Source organism: Tympanuchus pallidicinctus, unplaced genomic scaffold, assembly GCF_026119805.1.
Source record: "Tympanuchus pallidicinctus isolate F22 unplaced genomic scaffold, pur_lepc_1.0 scaffold11, whole genome shotgun sequence".
Classification (NCBI taxonomy): Eukaryota; Metazoa; Chordata; class Aves; order Galliformes; family Phasianidae; genus Tympanuchus; species Tympanuchus pallidicinctus.
Genome location: NW_026294627.1, coordinates 6,175,310 through 6,197,686, shown reverse-complemented (window position 1 = coordinate 6,197,686; position 22,377 = coordinate 6,175,310). Strand labels below are relative to the sequence as shown.

At 37.5% G+C, this 22,377-nt stretch overlaps 1 protein-coding gene across 3 annotated transcripts in view; it reads left to right on the top strand.

The window, feature by feature from the left end:
* The window catches only part of GRM5 (glutamate metabotropic receptor 5), a 242,780-nt gene that overhangs the window by 104,886 nt on the left and 115,517 nt on the right, over nt 1–22,377 (top strand). For all 3 annotated transcript variants that reach the window (XM_052669479.1, XM_052669497.1, XM_052669488.1), the window contains one exon: nt 3,479–3,728. In XM_052669479.1, the coding sequence (XP_052525439.1) occupies nt 3,479–3,728 (250 nt within the window). The remainder of the gene's footprint in view (nt 1–3,478; nt 3,729–22,377) is intronic.

The following is a 22,377-nucleotide window of genomic DNA, read 5'->3' as shown; positions in this document are numbered from 1 at the left end:
AATGGTTTTTATTTCATTTTTTTTTTTATTGCTTGTTTATTTAAAACATGCAGAAACATGTGAGAGCAGTTTTTAAATGTAGATTAATACCAGACATTCAGGTAGGCAACATACAGGATTCAGGCTGGTATAAGAACACAGCTGCCCATTGTTGCTGTGAGTACAGTAACGTATTTCCAAAAAGTCACCAGTATCTAGCAGTTCTGATGATGCCACAAGCTTTCAAGATGAGATGGACACTAGTACAATATAAGGACGCAGCTTTCCTAACACTGAAACAGAGATGGAATTTGGTGGTGGAGGACTATAAACTGACCGTACATCAGTTCTAGCTTTTGTTGTTTGTGGAAGCTTTTTCTGATGAATTGGAATTAGACAAATAGCAGTAAATCAATCCTTCCCTTCTGTTCAAATTTTTTCTTAGGAATTTTCATTAAGTTTATAAGTAGAAACAGAATAGCTTCATGGCAAGACTGCCAGGTTGTAGGCAACTTCTGTCACAGGGAACTCACAGAAGATGTTGCACTGGTTCCAGATTTTCACTTAGAAGTGAAACTAAAAAATTGCTCTTCTCAACAGAAATCCGTGCCTTGGCCAGACATATGCGTAAGCCCAAAAATATTTCTCCTTGACTCCTAGAACTTGCTAAAGACAGGGAACTACCCTGGTGGTGGAAATTTGTTCTTCCTGTGTCAGTGTGGGCAATTTTCTATTATGGAAAAATAAAAGTATATTCCAAGAATCAAATATCTATGAGAAACCCAGTTCCACACAGAAAGGAAATGCTCTCCACTGTGAACCTCATCTCATTCTTGAGGAAATGATATACTATACTTTCCCTAGTTTTCCACTCCCTGTGCTATATGTGCACCTTTGTACACATACAAGTTTTCCACCAAAAGATCGCTCAGAAGAAATTAACTGTAATGTGCAATGCAAAGGAATTTAATAGAGAATTATTCCTTTATCCATCAAGAAGTGTTCCTTATCCCCAAAGTATTACTCAAATTAAACATACATAACTCATCAAACCTCTAGCAAAACAGGGGAATTCACTATGAATAATTAAAGAAGTAGTGTCTAATCAGAAATGATCATGACAAAATCTCCACTGGTGTGTTTGTATGAATATCTTGAAGAAAAAAATATGGCTTTCTGTTTCCAACATATCTCTCTTGAGTTCAGCCAGCTATAATTTTCCCAGTTGGAAAACTCACTCACTTGCAGATTCAGAGTGCTGGGATGGATTTGTTCCAAATGTTAAGAAAGTCTCACTTTTCTAACTGGCCTTTGTAGTTCAGCATGTTTTCTCTCATTTTTTGTGAGGCACTGATTTCTGTATGGTTTCACAAAACCTCCCTGTCCTGATAAATGATGAGATGATAGTATTTGTGTAATGGAAAAGGCATGAAAAGAATTAATGTGTTTTATGAAGTGTTGAGGTTTTTCAGCTTGGAGAAGAGAAGGCTTAGGGGAGATGTGAAAGTGACCTTTCAGTATCTAATTCCTTCCTGCTCAATTGATTCTGTGCTCATCACAAGACGTACTACTTTTTCAGTACTGTAATTAAGCCTGTTCTTAGCTTTATAGCAAGCTTTGGGGTAACAGTTTTGGATGTTTATAACATTTCCAAAGAGTTCAGTGTTTGGAACACTGAAGAGATCAAGCTCTGTAAGTCAGGAATTTTTCACTAACAATTTCTTGATAGAAAATGAAGTTTTCACAATTTCTATTTCTTTGAGATATATTATGAATTCAGTTTTTTTCCTCAAACATCTATACTCTGCAGCAAAACTTGGTACAACTTTTCTCTGTTAGGGAAAGTGAAACAAAACATTTAACTTTGATCCATACTGACTAAATAAGAATAACTTTAAGCAAAGTAATAACTCTAAATAAACTCTATTTCTTGTCAAACTGTCAAGTTGTACTTTAGATGGCCTCAGGGTCTATGGAAGTTCTTTGTGACTGACCCCTATTTTTCCTCTAGACTGTCTTTTGAGGCTGTAATAAGTCTTTCATGAGACTCCACGTTTTTGAACTCCAGCTGAACTCCCTCAGCATCTCATGGGAATCACTTGATGCTGATACACCACAGGAAATTTTTGCCCTATGAGCCTGGCACATGAGAAAGCACTGAGTGTCTGATTTACAACTCCCAAGAAGCACTGCTACAAGAGTTTAAAAATCCACACACAGTTTGCAAAGTAATGGATTTTCCATCAGACCTTGTCACAGCTGGGAGGAAAATGAAAATTGGCGCTTATCACGCAGGGCGAGCTGCATTTGAGTTGCCAGCATCAAGATCTCAGTGATTCGTTTCTGATGTGACATGAAGTTTTTGCAATATTTCCTTTCTTCCACTCTGTCTCTTTTGGTTATTCAGATGATCTTTGAAGTTGAAATAGAGTCTTTTGTGTTCATATACTGGAACTTAATACAGGCTTTAAAATCTAGAAGCAATAGAATAACTGAATCATAGAATCACCAAGATCAGAAAAAGCCTCTAAGATCATCCTATATGGGCAGGCTGAGTGATCCAATGTCCAAAGTCACAAAAACAGATGAGGACAGTGAGAGTTCAAATCCTGTTTTATGACTCTCACTACTTCGCATATATTTTCACTATTGTCTTACATGCTGTTATCTATGCTGAAAAAATATTTTTCCTCACAGAGTCTTCTATCTGCACACAAACAGAAGCAAAAGATCAGCAGTTCATTGCAAAGGCATTGCTCTAACAAGCTCATTCAGTCTTATTAACATATTGACTGTGTTTTTGTGGAATAGTACTCTGAAGTTAAGACAGTACTTTGGAGAAGACAGAGTTTCTGTCTCTAATTCCTTCTGATTTAAATTAGACAAGAAGCAGATTTAGAAAGCCAGAGGGAGGAGCACACGGAACCAGGAAGACAGTCCTGGTCAGTGTGATAGTAAGTGGGATCAGTACGTCTACTGTTTAAGCACTGTGTTTTTCAGCAGGCCTGGTAAAGAATGTTGTTGTGTTCAGATTTCATTATGAACAAACTTGTGTTGTTATTAATTATTTTTTTGTTTCATTTACATTCAAAAAAATTACACCTAAGAATATATCCCAAACATTTATTTTTAGATATTTTGAAGTAAGCTCCAGAGCAACTGACCACATTCAGTCAACTTAAGAGAATCAGAAATCAATGCTTAATTTATATATACTTTGCTGTAGACATTTTGAACAGATACATTTATTGAGATAATTAACAGCTTTTGTTTTCAACAGAAAAGATTACTAAATAAAAGTCAGGTTTCTTAGGAAATTTTGTTTATCTGGCTTGAAAAATGGATGAATAAATTGAAGAGTTGATGTTATTTTCATAAGATGGATACAGAGATCCCTGTGCAGATATATTATGTACTCTTTAAAATATTTGCTGTTCCCAAAGAAATAGAAGCTACTGCAAATTTCAAAGTATTCATAAACATTTCTGTTTGCATGTAGGAAACTATGGTGAAAGTGGAATGGAAGCATTCAAAGATATGGCGGCCAAGGAAGGGATCTGCATTGCACATTCCTACAAGATCTATAGCAATGCTGGTGAGCAGAGCTTTGACAAGTTACTGCGGAAGCTTCGGAGCCACCTGCCCAAGGCAAGAGTGGTTGCCTGTTTCTGTGAAGGCATGACTGTGAGAGGGCTCTTAATGGCTATGAGGCGCCTGGGACTTGCTGGAGAATTTTTGCTACTGGGAAGGTGAGTAATGCTGCACAATTAAAGCCCATCTCATCAGAGAAGGGCAAAATGAAAGACAGTTCAGTGATGCATATGTAAAGCCCACACTCATGATCTCTTCTAGACACGCACTATCTAAAAGGCAGAAAGTAATGTCAGCTGTGTTGCAGTGGCACGTATTGTACAAAGAAACACTTTATTGCCATGACGTCCATGCAAACATAAATCTGGCCAGTTCTAATAAGATCTTTATGAGAGGGAAAGCACACACACAGTCATTTGGTTTGTATCATTCCCTTTATTTATAGCAGTTTAAAATGCGTAACGTAAGTATGCAACCTCATTCAAGTAGTGTTAAGAACTGCTGATGTGGCTTCTGGATAGATATGAATTAGGAAGCTCCAAAAAGAAGAGGTTAATATCTATATCCTTTTCTTCCTTTTTTTCAGCCGATGTACTGATCTGTCCCTACTGAACTAAAGGCAACAAATAGGTGAAACTTCTTACATGGGTTTCAGTGGTACCAGAGGTTCCTTCTCTGATATCTATGGGGAGAAAGAAAAATGCTCAGATATGTTCACCCAGTAGGTGAACCACAAAATCAAAGAATCTCAGGGTGGCCTGGGTTGGAAGGGACATCAAGGATCATGAATCTCCAACCCCACTGCCACATGCAGGGCCACCAACCTCCACATTTAATACTAGACCAGGCTGCCCAGGGCTCCATCCAATCTGGCCTTTAACACCTCCAGGGATGAACGGGGCATCCACAACTTCTCTGGGCAGCCTGTTCCAGCACCTCACCACTGTCTCTGTAAAGAATTTCCCCCTGACATCCAACCTAAATCTCCCTTCCCTCAGCTTCAAACCATTTCTCCTTGTCCTCCTCTTATCTACCCTTTCAAAGAGTTGATTCCCCTCCCCTCTGTAGGCTCCCTTTAGGTATTGAAATGCTGCAGTGAGGTCACCCTGCAGCCTTCTTTTCTCCAGGCTGAACAAGCCCAACTCCCTCAGCCTGTCTTCATAGGGGTGGTGCTCCAGTCCCCTGATCATCTCTCCTCTGGACCTTCTCCAACAGCTCTCTGTCTTTCTTGTACTGGGGACTCCATACCTGGACACAGTACTCCAGATGGGGCCTCACAAGAGCAGAGTGAGGGGGACAATCATCTCCCTGTCCCTGCTGGCCACCCCTCTTCTGATGGAACCCAGGATACCATTTGCCTTCCGAGCTGCAAGGGCAGACTGCTGGCTCATGTTAAGTTTTTCATCTGTCAAGACCTCCAGGTCCTTCTCAGCAGGGCTGCTCTCAAGGACCATTCCTTCCAGTCTGTATGGATGTCTGGGATTCCTCCAGCCCAAGTGCAAAACTCTGCACTTTGCCATGTTGAACCTCATCAGGTTCACCCAGGCCCACCTAGCCACCCAGTCTGTCGAGGTCCCTCTGTATGGCATCCCTTCCTTCCACCATGTCGAACAGTAGGAAAAGTCCATGTAATTGTCAAAGAAGTAAAATATCTTAATGTCTACCTACTGGGACTTTACCACAAAATTACCACATATTCTAAATAAACAATTGGACCCCAAAAGAGATTAGAAAAATGGTATTTTGACCACAAAATAAAGTATACCAGGAGCTAGCTAAAGTTGCCTGCTGCTCTTCAGGTGCATTATTACAAGGACGGTCTGATGCTATTTCAAGTATGAACAGAATGGGAACAGGAATAAAACAGTATCTGTGAAGCAAGATATCCTGATGAGATCCTCAGGGCAGCATGTAAGGAATGCAGCTTTTCTCAACAGGCTTGAAAGCTCTATTGCTAAGACTACTACCTCTATATTTTCTCTTTGGCACAAGCTTTGGATTTTTTTTTTAATTTTATTTCTTTTGCCAAATTGAGATGCATTTCTTACTTATTTCTCTGTCTTATGGCACTATGGCTGCTTTCCTTTGCAAATGCACTTTCTCTGAAATATCTTCCATGGATGTCTTGTTCCCTTTCTTCCCTTTTTTGGCCTGACCAAAAAGAAGCAAGTGTTCTCAGGGTGAGATTCATGTAAGTATATTTTTATGTCTACAGTTTAGACATATTCATGTGCACTAACCACATCTATAGTTAATGAAGAAAAATAGGGCCATCTTAATTCCATTATAAGTAATGTAGACATTTAATCTGTCCACTTGTCATAGATAGGATGTTATATAAGGGCAGGTAGCAACAGGACAAGGGGAAATGGAAGAGGATAAACCAGGAGAGGATAGATTTAGACTAGACCAGTGTTGTGGGTGAGTGCTGTAGTTAACATGCCTTTTTCTGTGTTTGTACAAATCCAAACTTGAGAAATTGAGAAGATATTGTAAGATAAACGAGGAAATGAAATTTTGCAGACCTTATTATGCTCTAATTTCATTTTTGGCTATTTCCACTGCTTCAGGGAAAAATAAATCTGCCAGAATTCTTCCATCTAGAATATCTTGCACTGTGTCTTTGGCAAGAATGTGGAAGCTAAACATGGTATAAGTGTTCAGATTTCTTCTGTGGGGATAAAATAAGCAGTTAAGAAAATATTTTCAGTGTACAATCATGCCACCCCTTTGAGGGATTTTTGAGAAGCCTGCTATAGCCTCACCTGAATGCTGATGCCTGTGACACAGCTGCCTGCCGCCCACTCATTTACCTGATTTCTCTTCTTCAGGCATCAGATTGTAGCCCAAGAAAGAATCATATTATAGCTATTAATTAAATGCCCTGTAATTAGCAACTTTAATTCGGATCCTTCCTTGTCATTCAAATTAAAACAAAAGTTTGTTTTCTACAGCAGCAATAAAAGACTGAGGAAATTAAAAGCTGTTTTACCTTCTACATCCAAAATATATTTAGCCAGAGCTATTGAAGACTAGATAATGACTTAGTTTGGAAATGAAACTCTGTGGTTCCCTGTACTTGGCCTCCTTGTGGCTCAGTGGCCCTCAAATTGAGCAATAGCAGTCTCTAGCTATGTCCTGCAGGAGATGGAAGCAGTAGAGTTGCTGGTCAAAGATGTTTGGAGAATCCTTTTCTTTTTCTAATACGAACAACAGAAGGCTAAAGTAAGAACACCGTAAGCAAGGGCTTGAGGATTACATATAGAGAAATGATGCAAATATTTGCACTGAAAATAAGTCAGTCTACCTTATTTTTCTTATTTTCTTCTCACTGTTTTAAATTCATTTTTGTTGACTAGTTCCAATAAGTACTGCATCTTACGGTCCAATTTCACAGTTACTAATACAGACGTAAGCAAGCTCTAATTTGGATGGAGGGAAGCTCAGAGAATGTTTGAAAGAAAGTCTTCATTTTGCCCTTGCAGGAATGCTCTATATTCCCCGGGATGATTTGTTTGCATATATGCTCAAATACGTACGTGTTGTTGTCAGGCAATAATCAGAGAATTTCCTTGTTAATCCATGGGCAAGCGAGCACATCTTCTACTTATGTCAGTAAGAGATGCATATGTCTCTGAAGGGAAATACAGGTCCTAGACATCTGAAAATCTAACATCAGAAAATAAACATAGCTGTATGAGATCAGATCAAATGTCCACCAAACCAGCATATGGCTTCTGGAAATGGCTAATAGCAAATGACTGGCAAAAAGTGACAACAAGCCAGGATGGAGTGAAGTTCATCCAGTGGATTGGTAAATCTTTGACAAACCTGTAGGTCAAAAATCTAAGTCAAAGGTAATATCTCAGAAAAGAAAGCCCTTGTGCATGCAATGCAGTGCTGTTAGTAAAACAGAAGTTCAGATAAAAATTTTAGTCATAGAATCATAGAATCATAGAATCAGAATCATAGAATGGCCTGGGTTGAAAAGGATCTCAAAGGTTATTTGATTTCATATCTCATTGCATTTCTGTCTTCGGACTTCCTCTGTGACTTTTGTGGCTGCTTGAGATAGTGAGCATCTCAAGATAGAGCCTCTATTTTACTACACACCTATGTTGCCTTTCACACTCCAATGACCCAATTTCTTTTAGTCATTTGTTATGTGCCATAAAAAGACAGTACTTCAGTGTGGCTCAGTAGGCATTCTTGCTCAGTAGGAAACAAAAATTATTGGTTGGCACTGGAAAGAAATCCATCCTTCTCATTAAATAACTGATCACACACTGCATTGCATTCATTTGTCCAATTAAATTATTTACTTCTGGAAGAATCTGATCTAAGACTGACGTTGACAATCTAGAAAAGGCAGTTTTTACAGCCAAAACTGTTGTACAGAGTTGTGCCACAGAAAATGGCACTGGCTGGAATATCAGAATGTCATTCTGAAAGCAGGATCATTCTACTTAATTCATGCTTGTTCCATTTTTGGATGTATCTAATTAAAGTCTTTCAAAGAGAAAAATCCCATAGACTCCTCAGGCAACTGTGCTTAATTACTCCTTTAATTTTTACTAATCTCTGACTTATTATTTTCATGGAATCATGGAAGCATAGAATCATTAAGGTTGGAAAGACCACAAAGATCATCTAGTCTGACAATCAATCCATGCTTGTGACCACTCTGTATCATGTCATTCCAAGGCTGATAACTCTATCACTTCCCTATGCAGTCTGTTCTAATACCTCACCACTCTTTCTGCAAAGAAGTAAAGAAATTTTTAAACTTTTTTTTTAATTATTTTAATCCAATTACTTCTTATCCTATCCATGTGAACAAAGGAAGCAGTTATTTTCCTGACTTTCTAAGACTACTATTTATATGTACTAAGACTTATGCTTATTCTTAATCTGCTTTGAAAAGATTCCTTACGAAAGGAAAACACATTTCACAGTATGGGATGAGACTTTTACTCTACCATAGAATTCAGACATGGGGGAAAAACAGAGATAAAGAGGAGACAAAGAACTCTGAAGCACTTTAAAAGGTTTTATTCTAATGGGCAAAAGGGTAAATTAATGAGGTGACTTCCTGAGTCTAAAAAGAGATGGTGAGGTGATCTCAAAGACAGTTTCACATTGACAATAGACCTTTGTATGCCGTCTTGTGTGAAATCTAGTCACTGGCTTTGTTGGGAAATTGTACCCATTCGTGGGTGCATGCTTCTGGTTTTAACTTTGATTTTAAAATCCTGCTCTATCCAAAAACATTAAAACTCAGAAAGGGGAAAACCTGAGGGTGGATCACTGAGAATTGCTCTTTCTAAATGTCTTCTAAGAATGATAGGAAATGCTCACTGAGTTTTCTGAAGTGAGCCCATTTTGAGGATGAAAGATCCTCTTTCAAGTTTAAGAAAAGAAACTAAAAATAATCCTGGCACAATGGAAACATTTTCTGTTTAAACTCGAGAAAAGATTAGAAGTTTTCTTCTCAAAAAATGGGAAATCAAAGGATGAACGTAAATTCAGAGCTTAAATTCCAGAGTGCTTATTCCATTATTTGGTGTTGGTTATGTGATAAAACTAACCATTTAAAACAGTAAATCTAAAGCTGAAGCTGTGTTCCAGGATATATTCCTAGAAAGATTCAAAGATATTCTGAACAGGATGAAAGCTATTACTGTCCTTCAGATTTTCTGATCTGTAGAAGAGCTATAGATTTTTGAATAATGAGGTTAAGTGAGCCTAAAATGATCTCCATTAAATGCTCGGTACATGTTTGTTCAAGCAACAAAAAAGATTGTGTTTGTTGAGAGGCACTGATTAGGGTTTAAAATTTATTTACTTTATAATCGCTCTTCCTTATATTCTGTAGGTATGGCTGCTGTTTTTTTTTTTCTTTTTTTGTTTGTTGTCGGTAGCAGTGGTGTTTTTTGCTTTGTTTTGTTTGTTTTTCTTTTTTTCCTTTTATTTTTTTTCCCCTGATTTTATCTGAATCATCCCAGAATCTGCACACCTGCTCACTGTATATACACAGACCATAATCGGGTACCCAAAGTTGCCCATGAGAGGGGAAAACTCAGTATTTGGTGGCTCCATCTTATCATCTCATGATCTGTTCCAAATCACATGGTCCAGGAACATTCTCTTCTCCCAGCAAATCTGCCATCATTTCTATTCAAGTCTTAATTTCTGTGTCCCTCAGAAATTCTTTATATAGATAAACAGGAGAAGAGTGTGTGGCAGATAAAGAAAAGGACGTCACCAGAAGGGTATTCATTCAGTTGTTTCATCTTTACAGTTGTTACATAAATTACATATTTCAGTTACAAGGGTAGAATAAGAATTACAAAGGCAGAGAGAGGCTTTCTGTACATCTACATCTGATACGACATAGGAGTACTTAAAGTACTCTAAAGATCTGTATACAAAAATACTACCCATGTGGCAGAGATTTATGTGGAGGAACTCATCTTGATAATACTACTGAGTGACTATGGAAGAATTTTACTAGAAATAATGAAAGCTTCTGATTTGTGAACTGGTGGTGTAATTCATTTTTCTATTACTCCATTACATAAAATGACAAAGTGGCACACAAAGCAATGCATTTCCCCCTCACTATGGCTGAAATGATAGTTTTTAGTGGAGCCGTTGTGTCTCCAGAGGTTAAGGCTGAAGGCAACTGGTAACGTGGATGAAATACCAAAATTCCCTAATCATCATTCTGGTAGAATTCAGTTCACTGCAGCCTTGAAAAGACACTGTAAATCTTGGCAAGAAGATATTGCTTTCAGGAAGAGTAGATAAAAGGGCCATGAACTGTTTCAAGAAAAAAGACTCAACCCATACTACATTGATCCTTTTACTTTAATTATAAACACTATAATAAAGTGTAGATTAAACAGTATTTTGAATAAGAGGCCAAATATAATAAAATGAAATCTATACTTATTGTGGGATCATATAGTTCAACTTTTATTCACGTTGACTTGTATCGATGAAGGACACGGAGACTAGTTGAATTGTTATAAGAAAGTTATCTTTCTCTTAGAAAATGCATGATGATTAATGCATTTTAACTAGTAAGCTGTTTGATATGCACAAATCAAGGTCAATCTTGGATGCTAACACTTTTAAAACATGATTGCCTGAGCTGATTTTTAATGTATCCCTACCAGTCGGCACCAAAAGGAAAACCATTCCTTGTATTTCCTGTATTCTAAACCAAAAGTATTATTATTATTTTTTCTAAATATTTTCTGAAATCTCATGGGTTAAAAGGGTTCAGGGGTTGACTAAACTGATTTGCATTTTATAGAGAAATATGTGCTTTATTTGGAAGCTGTTTGGATAATAAAAGTGCATGTTACCACCCAAAACCTGGTTTTAACTGACCATTTCTCTCATGATGAAAATTAAATTTTAATACATTGTCAGACCAATATCTAGGGGAGGATGACTGCCTCAAAACACATGGCTTAATGTTAGCCATAGAGATAATAAAGATCTGAAGGGGGATTACCCAGAAGAAAGATACTAAAATTTGTTACTTAGTGACTTGGTGTGAACACAGACATTTATACAAACATCTAGAAATTCCTGTATGAATGTCCAGAAGCAAAAAGTCTGACTGCGGGAAGTTTGTCTGGTTTTATCAATAACTAATTATTTGAAATGGACAGATAATAATGAAGACACTGATGTTTTTATTTTGGGAAAAATAAATATCAAAGACTTACAACTACATTGCTGCTGAAGTTGTCATCTTTTACCTAAAAGTTTTAGAAATTTTGATCTAAGGCTTTTTTTTTTTTTTTTTTTTTCTCCCATGTTTAATATGAAGAATGGTGCAAAAGTAACACTTTCTATTTTGCTATGTTGGCCCATTATATCAGAGACAGATGTTGACGGCATGGCAGTAACTGCTGAATTTTCCCACCAATATTCCATTGCATTTTGTTGCTGTGTGACAGATGGCAGCAGAGGGGCAGTCTGAAACATCTGACATGGAAAGGTGTGTGAAGCACAGAATTGAATTCCTCCAAGCAGAAAAAATTGCACCTACTGATGTTCATTGACACTTGCTGAACATTTCTAGAGACTAAACAGTGGATGCAAGCACAGTTAGGTGGTGAGTGGTGTATTTCAGCAGTGGTGACAGTGACAGTGGATCACCTTCATCAAAGACAAGCCACATTTCTGACAACTGTGCAAATATTTACAAGTATGGCATGTGTGCTCCTGTTCAGCACTGGCAAAAAATGTGTAGGTAACAATGTTGACTATGTTGGAAAAAAGTATTTAGCAGCTGAGAATTTGCTCTATCAAACAGGGTTATTGTGCTTTTTGTATGTTATAGTTTCCATGGAAATAAGTAGGAAGCATTACTTTTGGAGCAAACTATATACAATATAACTAGTATTTTGTAGCCATAGTAAGAAAATAGCTTAATTACTTATGCAGCAATTGCTCTATCAGGAATCTAATTACTACTTGCTCCTCCGTAATTCTTCGTCATGGGGGAATCTCCCAGCACAAGTGCTTAGGTAAAGGTAATTAGAGTTTTCTAGTAATCTCCCTGATAGTCCATGCTACATTGGACTTCCTGTGCCAGTTTCATCAGGCAGCCACAAGGTTTGTGGCAGTTTGATATTCCACTGCAGTTGTGCTTTTGTAGCTGGACTAAATGATTCATCCTCCACAAAGAAAGGGTGGTCAGGCACTGGAATGGACTGCCCAGGAAGGTGGTGGAGTCACTGACCCTGGAGGTGTTCAAGGGAAGGCTGGATGTTGTGTTGAGGGACATGGTTTAGTGGGAGCTATTGGGAATAGGTGAATGGTTGGACTGGATGATCTTGAAGGTCTTTTCCAACCTTGGTGATTCTACGATTCTATGAAAGCATTAATTCCTCTTTTTCATTTGAAAACAACGGGGCTAAAGAAGCACCCTGGGAACCACAGCAGCAGATAGCCAGGATTTGAGTTTTGTTCAGCTACAATCATTCAGTCAGAAAATCCAGACAGCTATATATCCCTAGAAATACAGTTTCTGACTCACCAGTGGAAACTATTTTATTTGTTCCTGATCACTATTCTAAGGTACCCAGGAATCTTGTCATGATCGGGATAATCATAGAATCATAGAATCCTTAGAATTGGAAGGCACCTCTGAGGACCATCTAGTCCAAGTCCCCTGCAATGAACAGGGACACCAACAGTTCGATCAGGTTGCCCAGGGCCTGATCCAGCCTCACCTTGAAAGTCTCCATGAATGGAGCTTCAACCACATCTCTGGGCAATCTGTTCCAGTGCCTCACCACTTTCACTGCAAGGGACTATTTTGCTTATAGGTAACCTAAATCTACCCTCCCTGAGCTTGAAGCCATTTCCCCTTGAATGTTGATTTTCTCAATGAGGGAAGGTCATCATAAGCTCAGAATGTTTCTTAGAAAAAGTTCTTGCTCTGAGATGGGCTTTCTCTGACCTTTGAATCATGCGTATGAGAGAAAAAGGCCTATTTCTCTTCAGAATAAGAGTTACAAATTTGCATCACAATGTCATTATTAATTCAAATTGGTTTATATCCGGACACTTACAACACTGATGGAGAGGAGCGGGATTGATCTCACTTAAGAGCTGAACGTGCCTGAACTCAGACAATGGAATGACACAGTAGGTGAGCCAGATTTTAGGTATGAATTGTCTTCTGCTGTTTCCAGATAATTGAATTTGGGATTAATACATCCAAACAACAATTATGTACTGAGAATTAGGGAAGATAATCCTTGACATTTATCCCTTTCTCTTTTATCAAGACAGTATATGGGGACCTTTGGGGAAAACAGAGGTATTGCTGACCTTCAAGTGAGTGGACAGATGTTTCCTCAGATACAGATTTAAAGAACATCTGCTCGTTAAAAGTGGGGTCTATCATGGGAGTCTGGTCAAGAGTAAGAACTTAGTCATAGAATCATAGAATCACCAAGGTTGGAAAAGACCTACAAGATCATCCAGTCCAACCATCATGTTCAAAAAAGAAAATGTTTTTGTTAAACAATTCTATCTGGGCTTTAGCTGTGCCAGCCAGGGCACTTTAAGCAGAATCAACAATCTCTAACACTTAATATGCTTATAGCAGTGATTACTTAATATCAAAAGAAAGTGGGTGACCTTTTAAAATTTATTCCAGACTTCTGTAGATTATCTGCAAGGATATTCTTTGAACTGCTCTTTTCTGGAAGTGAATTTTATAAAAGTAGTCCAAGTTATCTCTTTTTCATTTGTATAATCTGTATCAGTGGTCACGTACAAGGAAATTTGATTTGAAGTGTTGAAAACATGTTTTATTGAAAAAAATAGATTAAATTTCATTAATGAAATTGCAATGCAATTGTTTTTGAAACTTCATTATCAACAATTTTCCTTAAAAATATTAAATTTGAAAAAAAATAACAGATTTAGTTTTGATAGAAAATAACTTCTATAGGAAAAATTCACAGCTCCAATATCTGTGTTATTAAAAGTGCTGCAAGAAAAAACAAATCCTCCACTCAAAAAGCTTCCAAGAATTATGCAGATTAAATTATTTCAGTATGAGAATTTAAAAACTTCAGGGCTAGAAAATTTTGTCTTTATACTTGAGGCGGTATTTTTGATTGCTTCGTTTTGTTGTTTTGTGGGGACTGCCCTCGTTTCTTGTGATTTGATTCATTTCATTATGGCTGTATCACATTGGGAATGTAGTTCTCATCCCTACCCTAATGAGCTTTCACATCATAGCAGCTGTAAGCAATATCAGTTAACTTTTTTTTTTTTTTTTAAGTGTGAGGTTTTTGTTTTGTTTGTTATTGTTGATTTTTTTTCACCCTAGAGAGAAATTCATTTCATATGAACTGCTAAACTTATTCTGTGCCAAATCCTGAGGCATAGTTGTAAGTAATGTTTATGAATTTACTTTCTGTCAGTGAGTATTTCAGGGAGATAAATAAATTTTGCAAAGATCTTTTTGCCATGGCAGGCCATTACAGCTGGGGTATGCTTCCTACTGACAACTAATCCTCCTTGAAATCTCTGTGTATACTTCTCAGAATACAGCTGGCTTTCTGAGCTGCAAGGACACATCACTGACTCATGTTCTGCTTGCCATTCACCAGTACCCCCAGGTCTTTCTTGGCAGGTGTCTTGCTCCAATTTATAGGAGGGAGAGGAGGTTCTTTTATTATCTATATACTCGGCGTGAGATTAAGAAACAACGGTTCAAATGTTGGTCCAACCAGTTTATTACAAATCTTAATCAGGGAAATGGGGAAGGGGAGGGCGGACACTGTTATGAATTAGGGTAATGGGAAGGGAAGGAGGGCGATAGAAAAGATAGAAAAGAAGAAGCAAGGAGTCTTTATAGGAAGCAAGAGGGACATAGCCACCACCATGGATCCAGCGTGGTTCGTAGTTCAGTCTTTGATCTTCAGTACTGGTGGGTCGTCGGGCATTGTTCTGTTGACGACGACGATGACCATGGCGATGATGGCCTCTTTTCAATGCTTTCAAAGTGGTCTAGTCAGCTGTCTTTGGAGTGACAGCTCAAATCCAAAGTGGTTGAGTCAGCTCTCCTTTGAGTGGCAGCTTCTGGCTCTGGGATCTCAGCAGAAACTCCTTTGTTCCCATCTTTCGGGCCTTGCCAGCAGATAAGAGGGAGCAGGGATGCCCATCTGCATCCTGTTTCTCACAGAACACGATGGTATCGTTCCCCAATTTTCCCACACCTAGCTGGAGCTGTTTTGTCACAGGCCAGATCTTCCGCCAGTGAACACTGCTGAGCACTCTCTTCTGCTCTTCTACAGAGCAAGCAGCTCTGGAGGAAGGGGCTTTCAAATGTTCCCAAAGCGATATCCATTGTCACACGGTTAGCACCCATTAGTTGCCTCCTCAACAAATCACTCAGAGTCTTATCACAAGAAATACCTTAGGAAGCAAGCTTTGAGCCAAAAAACAAAGAAGGATTCTCACAGCAGTGTTGTGCTCAATCCTTTCATCCCCCAGCTTGTGTTGTTATTGAGGGTTGCCTCGATCCAGGTGAAAGACCTTGCACTTGGATTACTTGAGCATCATGAGGTTCTCCTGGGCTCACTACTGAAAACTGTCTATGTCCCTCTGGATGTCATCCCATCCCTCTGGCGTGTTTACTGTACCCCACAGCTTAGTGACATCATCAAATCCAACCCCTCTGCTAAAGCAGGTGCCTACAATAGGTTGCACAGGTAGGCATCCAGACAGGTCTTGAATATTTCTATAGCAGGAGACCCCACAAGAACATCAACTGTCATGCTTCCTCATTATATTATTTATTTGGATTCTCCTACCTTTGAGTGCCTTTTTATGATTCTTTTCGTTAGTGTCTGATATTATGTTTGAGGAGTTTATGTGGCCTGTGCTTGTACCACCCCAGACTCCCAGTTTGTGTCTGAGAATCCTAAGTCCTAAATTTATATTAATAACTGATACTGCACTCTGTTTCCATTGAATCTGTCTTAGCCTTTTGCAGGTGAATGCTCTTTCATGTGCTTAAAAAACATGGAAAATTTGAGCATTCAGGAGGAAATGATGAATCAGTCAATTGAATGAGAGACCCTTCTCAGCTACTCATCACATAAATAATTGCAAAACTCAGAGCAAATTGTACAGCACAATTTGTCTGCTATTTCAGGATTAATATCTTAATTGGCTATCTTGTTATTAGACCTTAGAGAAAAGCCCCCAACATTCTTTAGTATTTAACTAAGATGCAGTAATGGTTTTCTAAATTGAATTTTGTATCCTACTGGATATGGCTATCGAATAAATCAATTGAATTGAAATAAGTATCTTAATAAAATCTTTTCTTCTGTATTTAAAAAAAGTTATGTACTTTGGTTAGCACTGATTGAGGAAATTTCTCTGGATCCTTGAATTATTTTCATCTAGAATTAAACGTGTTCCAAACTAACAGAATCACTTTATTTTCCTCCCTTAGTGCCTCACTATTTAAAACTAGTTTTCTGAAATGAAAATTTCCTGTTTATGTCACAGCCACAGATTTTACATCATTCAGCTTGTATTTTGTTACATGACATACCTGAGAGAGTAACTATGTGCTATGCATTAAAATCCTGTGGCAAATTATTACAATGTAGGAGGAATTTGTCATACATTAATTCACATTTCAATTCCAACATTATAAAAAAGTGCTGAACTTTGAAAGCTCTGTCAGTGTTCAATAAAATTTAAGTCACTATTTTTGAACATGCTAGCTATTCACGTTGTTTGATGCCAGATTTTTGTTAACAGCTGGGCTGCGGGTTTCTGTTGTTTCGTCTCCAGCCAGCTTTCTGCTCAGAAATATTAACCCAGAGTTTATTGCATACTCTCAGTAGGGGACAAGGATATGAAGAATGGATGTCAATCCCTCTATTTATGGAGTGAACCTGAACCATCCTTTTCAAACATTTCATAGAGGTAATAAAAAAGCTGGATATTCCCTTAATCTCTTTTTTCCATAGTGAAAAGACTTATTATACTCAATTTCGGCTGTGCAATTTGATGGCTCTGAGGATCTGGAACAAATGTAAGCTGAAGTGAGAAAAGAAAGAATGAAATCATTATATATTACAATATAATAGATTCATTAGTGCAAGTGAGTTATTAAATCACTGTCTGCTGATGTTGATTACACACCTTTAGTCAGAGCATCAACGTGCTGTGGGATTGTACAGTAATCATCATGAATTGGTTACATGAACATGTACAGTTTTCAACCAGTGGTTTGTAAACCTAAAAGACTGACATGTTACTTCAATAAGACCATAGGAGGTCACTAACATCAATAAGCTTACATTTATTGTGCAAGGATTGATGTTTCTATGAAAAACATGATGTATCTAAATATTACTGTAACTCCCTCAAAGGAAATTCTTTTTCTGTGTGTGTGCATGAGAATCTTCCATTTCACTCATTACAATCATTGTTAAAAGACCCATGGGATTTAGTAAGATACTATCAGGAACTGAGGCAGTACTTCAGAGTTGTAGTCCAAAGAAAATATCTCACTCTCCATTTATGGAGTCTTCTAACCATCCTAAGTGATTTCTGTGCATTGACCACGGAGGGTCACTTTCAGTAACAGATTAAGACCTTTTAGAATGAAAAAAAATAGCTCAGGCAAAACCTGATATGATGAAAGTAAAAAGTGACTGTAGGAATGTGCTTCTTCATTTTGTTGGGTTTTGACTTCTTCCTAGTTCTGTTCTGATCTCTTTGCAAAATGTTGAAAGCTACTTGAAAAGTGCAGAGTTCCATGGTTACGTTTTCAGGAAGAAACTTTTGATTGAAATATCTTTCCAATATCATTTGAATGAAATCAGAAAATGTAAAATCAAGCTTTTCACACTGCAGTACAGATGTGGATGTATCAGAACCTGTGGTGTAAATACTGAACTTGTCTTCTGGTTGGGAAGCAGTGACATTTTAAACTTTTGATGAAAGAAGAGAAATTCTACATTCAGAAAGGCCCCAGACTGCGAATCCCAGGGAAAGTTTCATTGGAATAGCCAAATCATTAGCTCTAACAGTTGTAAAAGTGATTTTTTCATTTTATAGTCCACATAACTATTTTATCCTTGGGTACTTGACTCATATACATGTCATGTATATCTTTTTCTCACTTTCGACACTTTTCCCTTGATTATGTGCATCATCTTCCTGATGACTCTTCTGTCCTGTGCAAACAATAAGCAAAGTAATTGAGAATTTTCATAGAAATCTATGTCAGATGTTAAATAAGCAATTTATGAATGAATATCTGATGATGACACTAATTTAAAAACAAGCCCTTTAAAATTGTGCATTTTGTTGCTGCAGCTGAATTGCTGACACGCCAAGGAGCTAACAACACAGAAGCTTCAAGTAGGCTGAAAAACCCAATAAATAAGAGTCAGTGGGTTAAAAATACCAGACTGCTTCATTCAAACATGATGTATCATTGTGAGGAAAATGAAGCACGTTTGTTCTGAACTGAAACATTTGGGCTGTTTATTTTGCAGATGTACTGAGAAGTTAATAAAGAAGGAAATGTTGCTGGATGCTAACTACATAAGATTCTTACGTGCTTTGCTATCCCATTCCTTGAATCAAACAAGCATTTTTCTCATATGCGTGGTGTTATCTTTTCATTTTGGAGACCATGTCTGATATGCTGGGACAGGAGAGAGACTTCAGTACTGGGCTTCAGGCAGGATAGTGCCATCTCATCCTCTGTGTTTGACACAAAAGTTCATCAGCACTGAAATGAATATATTTTTTTAGTCAAGATAAAATTAAGATTTCCATTTCAATTCCAACACAAGGAGGGCAGTGTGTTGTTGGAGAGGGTCTAGAGGAGGGCCATGAAGATGATCAGAGGGCTGGAGCATCTCCCTTATGAAGACAGGCTGAGAGCGAGGCTCTTCAGCGTAGAGAAGAGAAGGCTCCAAGGAGACCTTATAGCGGCCTTCTGGTACCTGAATTGCACCTACAGGAAAGCTGAGGAGGGACATTTTACAAAGGCAGGTAGTGACAGGACAAGGGGAAATGGCTTTAAACTAAAAGAGAGGAGATTTAGACTAGATATTAGGAAGAAATTCTTTACTGTGTGGGTATACACAGATTGGAACAGGTTGCCCAGAGAGATTGTGGATGCTCCTTCCCTGGAAGCATTCAAGGCCAGGCTGGATGGGGCTGTGAGCAACCTGGTCTAGAGGGAGGTGTCCCTGCCTATAGCAGGGGGTTGAAACTAGGTGATCTTAGAGGACTCTTCCAACCCAAACCATTCTGTGATTCTATGATTCTGTAATTCTATGATTCTATAATTTAGTCCTCTTCAGGGAGAAGAAAAAAAAACCAACAACAGCAGCAAAAAAGTGATCCCTGAGTGAACATTCAAGACAAGTATGAACCAGTAAGTATAGATGATAAAACAAGTAGTGCTCCTGCTGTTTATTTAACATTTGGAATGGAGATATGTGGCTCTTGCTATAAATCATCTCCTTCATTGTTTGTATAAGGAAACCAGTCAATTAGCTTAATCACCTAATGGTAGACTCCAAAACTGGATGTTCTGAATAACCTTCAAAATTTCAAACACCTTTAATAAAGAGAAAATGTATTTTCATGCATTAATCCAAATGCATTCTGAACTTCAATTCCTTAATATCTGGAAATTCTATTGCCAAATTACCAATTGCACTGTTTTAAATTAAGTCATAGGTCATATATACCATACAGTTAGATTTCCAACTCCAGTTTACTTAAGATGGAATCTAAGGTTGTATTCATTCAAGTTCAGTGTTGCTCTAATGATGTGAATCTGGACTGTACTTCAAATACAAAGAGAGGAGCTCACAGTCATCTACATGACAATTACCCAGTTCATTTTTTCCAACTCACATGGAAGGTCTATAGCAATGCTGTCTTTCATGGCTATGCATTTCTCAAAAGACATGTTGGCGTTTGTAATCAATAATGAATAAAATAACATTTGAGATTTGTTATGTATGTGACATTTTCTCTAACTATGAAAGAACCCAAAGGCATTCTTCTTTCCTTATCCCCTTGAAAATGTCCAGTCAAACAGTTTTGGTTGTCTTTGATTTGCAAGAAATGTCACATTTGGGGCTTTGTTCCTCATGCTAGAAATAATTATGACAATGTAGTTGAAATCACTTGTAAAATCTTGTTCAGAGTAGCCAGAAAGAATATTCCTATTACTTTATATGGATTGTGCACAAACCTGAAAATGTGAATTCAGCTAGGCAGAGAAAAGCTAACAGGATATGTAAAAATTTAATGAAATAGCACTTCAATTTTCTTTTTCTTCTCAAAAACCATGAGGAGAAATCAATGATAAATGTAAAGGGGAAATCAGATGCTACATGCCAGTATATGGGCAAATTAAATTGATGCTATTCATTCTCTGAATAATGATAGGTAGTTGTGTGATATTGAAGGATAAATAGCTATGAAGAAAAGCAGACTTAATGGAGAAAAACTTGAAAAAGACAGCATCTAAAAATGAAGGAAGATACAGTATATTACCTTGGAAGACAGATAACAAATCATACAGTGAGAAGAATGCTAACAATAAGAAGGTGGATGCAAAGGAAAAATGAAGCGGAGAAGGTACAGTAGAGAGATGATGTTAAGAAACAAAAGTAAATATTGTGACAGTGGACCAGATCATCAGATCATCATGAGCTTCTACGGGATGAAAAAGTTGCCTTAGAGAAAAGTGAAAGCTTCCCTTAATTCCTCTGAGCTATTCCAACAGTTTCTGCTTAATTAAGGAAATATATTGGGATTTCACAAAAAAAAAAAGCAAGTTTTTTGTTCCTCTGTTACTATGATAACCTCAAAACAGTTACTAAAATTAAAATGGTGTCTTTAAGTGCCTTCTGCTTGTCAAGAATGAATCTGACAAACTCATTCATTTTCACTATCAGTTGTGAACATTCATCTAACCAGTTAAAAGTTTTAAAAAATTCAACATCAAAGGGTATCTGAAAATAACGTGACACCACTTCATTTTGTATCAGTCATTTTTCTGCTATAATTTCAAGAAAATAAATGATTAATGCATCCAAAAATCTTAACTGGTTGTGCGTGGTAGTTCCTATTCCAAGAGAAACATTTTAACTCAAAGACAAAAGGAGATGTGTGTTGGAATATTCGTGCAAGCATAAGAGTGTTAATGAGGTACTGCTGAAATTAACAGTTTTTAGAGATCTTTCATCACATGAATTTTGTAGAAATGTGAGTAAAAACCATCCTTGGGACTTGAAGTAGGTCCACAAGTGTTCAGATTTAAAATCTTCCAGACCTCTAATCCATAAGGGTGCTGAGAATGCCTTGGGACTAGATTTATTTTGCTTTTATGAAATGTTCAGATGTTGTACTGAGGGACATGGTTTAGTGGGAAACATTGGTGATAGGTGGATGATTGGACAGGATAATCTTGGAGGTCTTTTCCAGTCTTGATGTTTCTATGATTTGTTAACTCCATTTTAGCCTGCTAAAGGCTTGGTATCTGATTCAAGTTGATTAGTAAGTTTTACACTATTGTGAGTAGAAAAGGATTGGCCTTTTATAGAGTTCACTCCTCCTTAAAATAGTTGTATTCTATATCTCCATCAGCTATAGAAGGAATCTAAGAGATGGACTTTACAAGTTGTGTCATACTCTACTTGGCCTTTAACTGCTGCTACTACAGAATGGCAGGTGATGTCAAAAATTAAACTAATTCTATTATTTTGACCACCTTCCTCTTCCCACCCCTTTCCTGTCCTCAAAGGGCACGCTGATTTGCAAAAAAAATCAGCAAAGCTGTAGTATTATTTTACTTGACACAGTCCGGTTTTGTGGAAGCAGGGTCAGCTTCATGATCAGAGAGAAGTTCAAAGATTTCTATTTCTTGAACATTATGTAAGTCATATACTAAAATTAAGTCTGCATGACATAGAAAAGATCAGAGCATAGCATAAAATAGAAAAAGAAGGCGGGAAGAGGATCATACAGTGGAATTGTCCTCTACCCTAATAATGGGACTTTTTAAAATGTATTTTTATAATTTTTCATATTGGATTTGTTTGCCATGTGTTTGGGGACAGATTCCCAAACTAACTATTTGATTACTATGAACAACAAGAAAATTTACGTAAAGGCTCAGAAAGAGAGTAAGTAAACACTTAAAACATATTTCAAAAATATATTTCCACATGGCTTCATACTTGTCAATGGCCT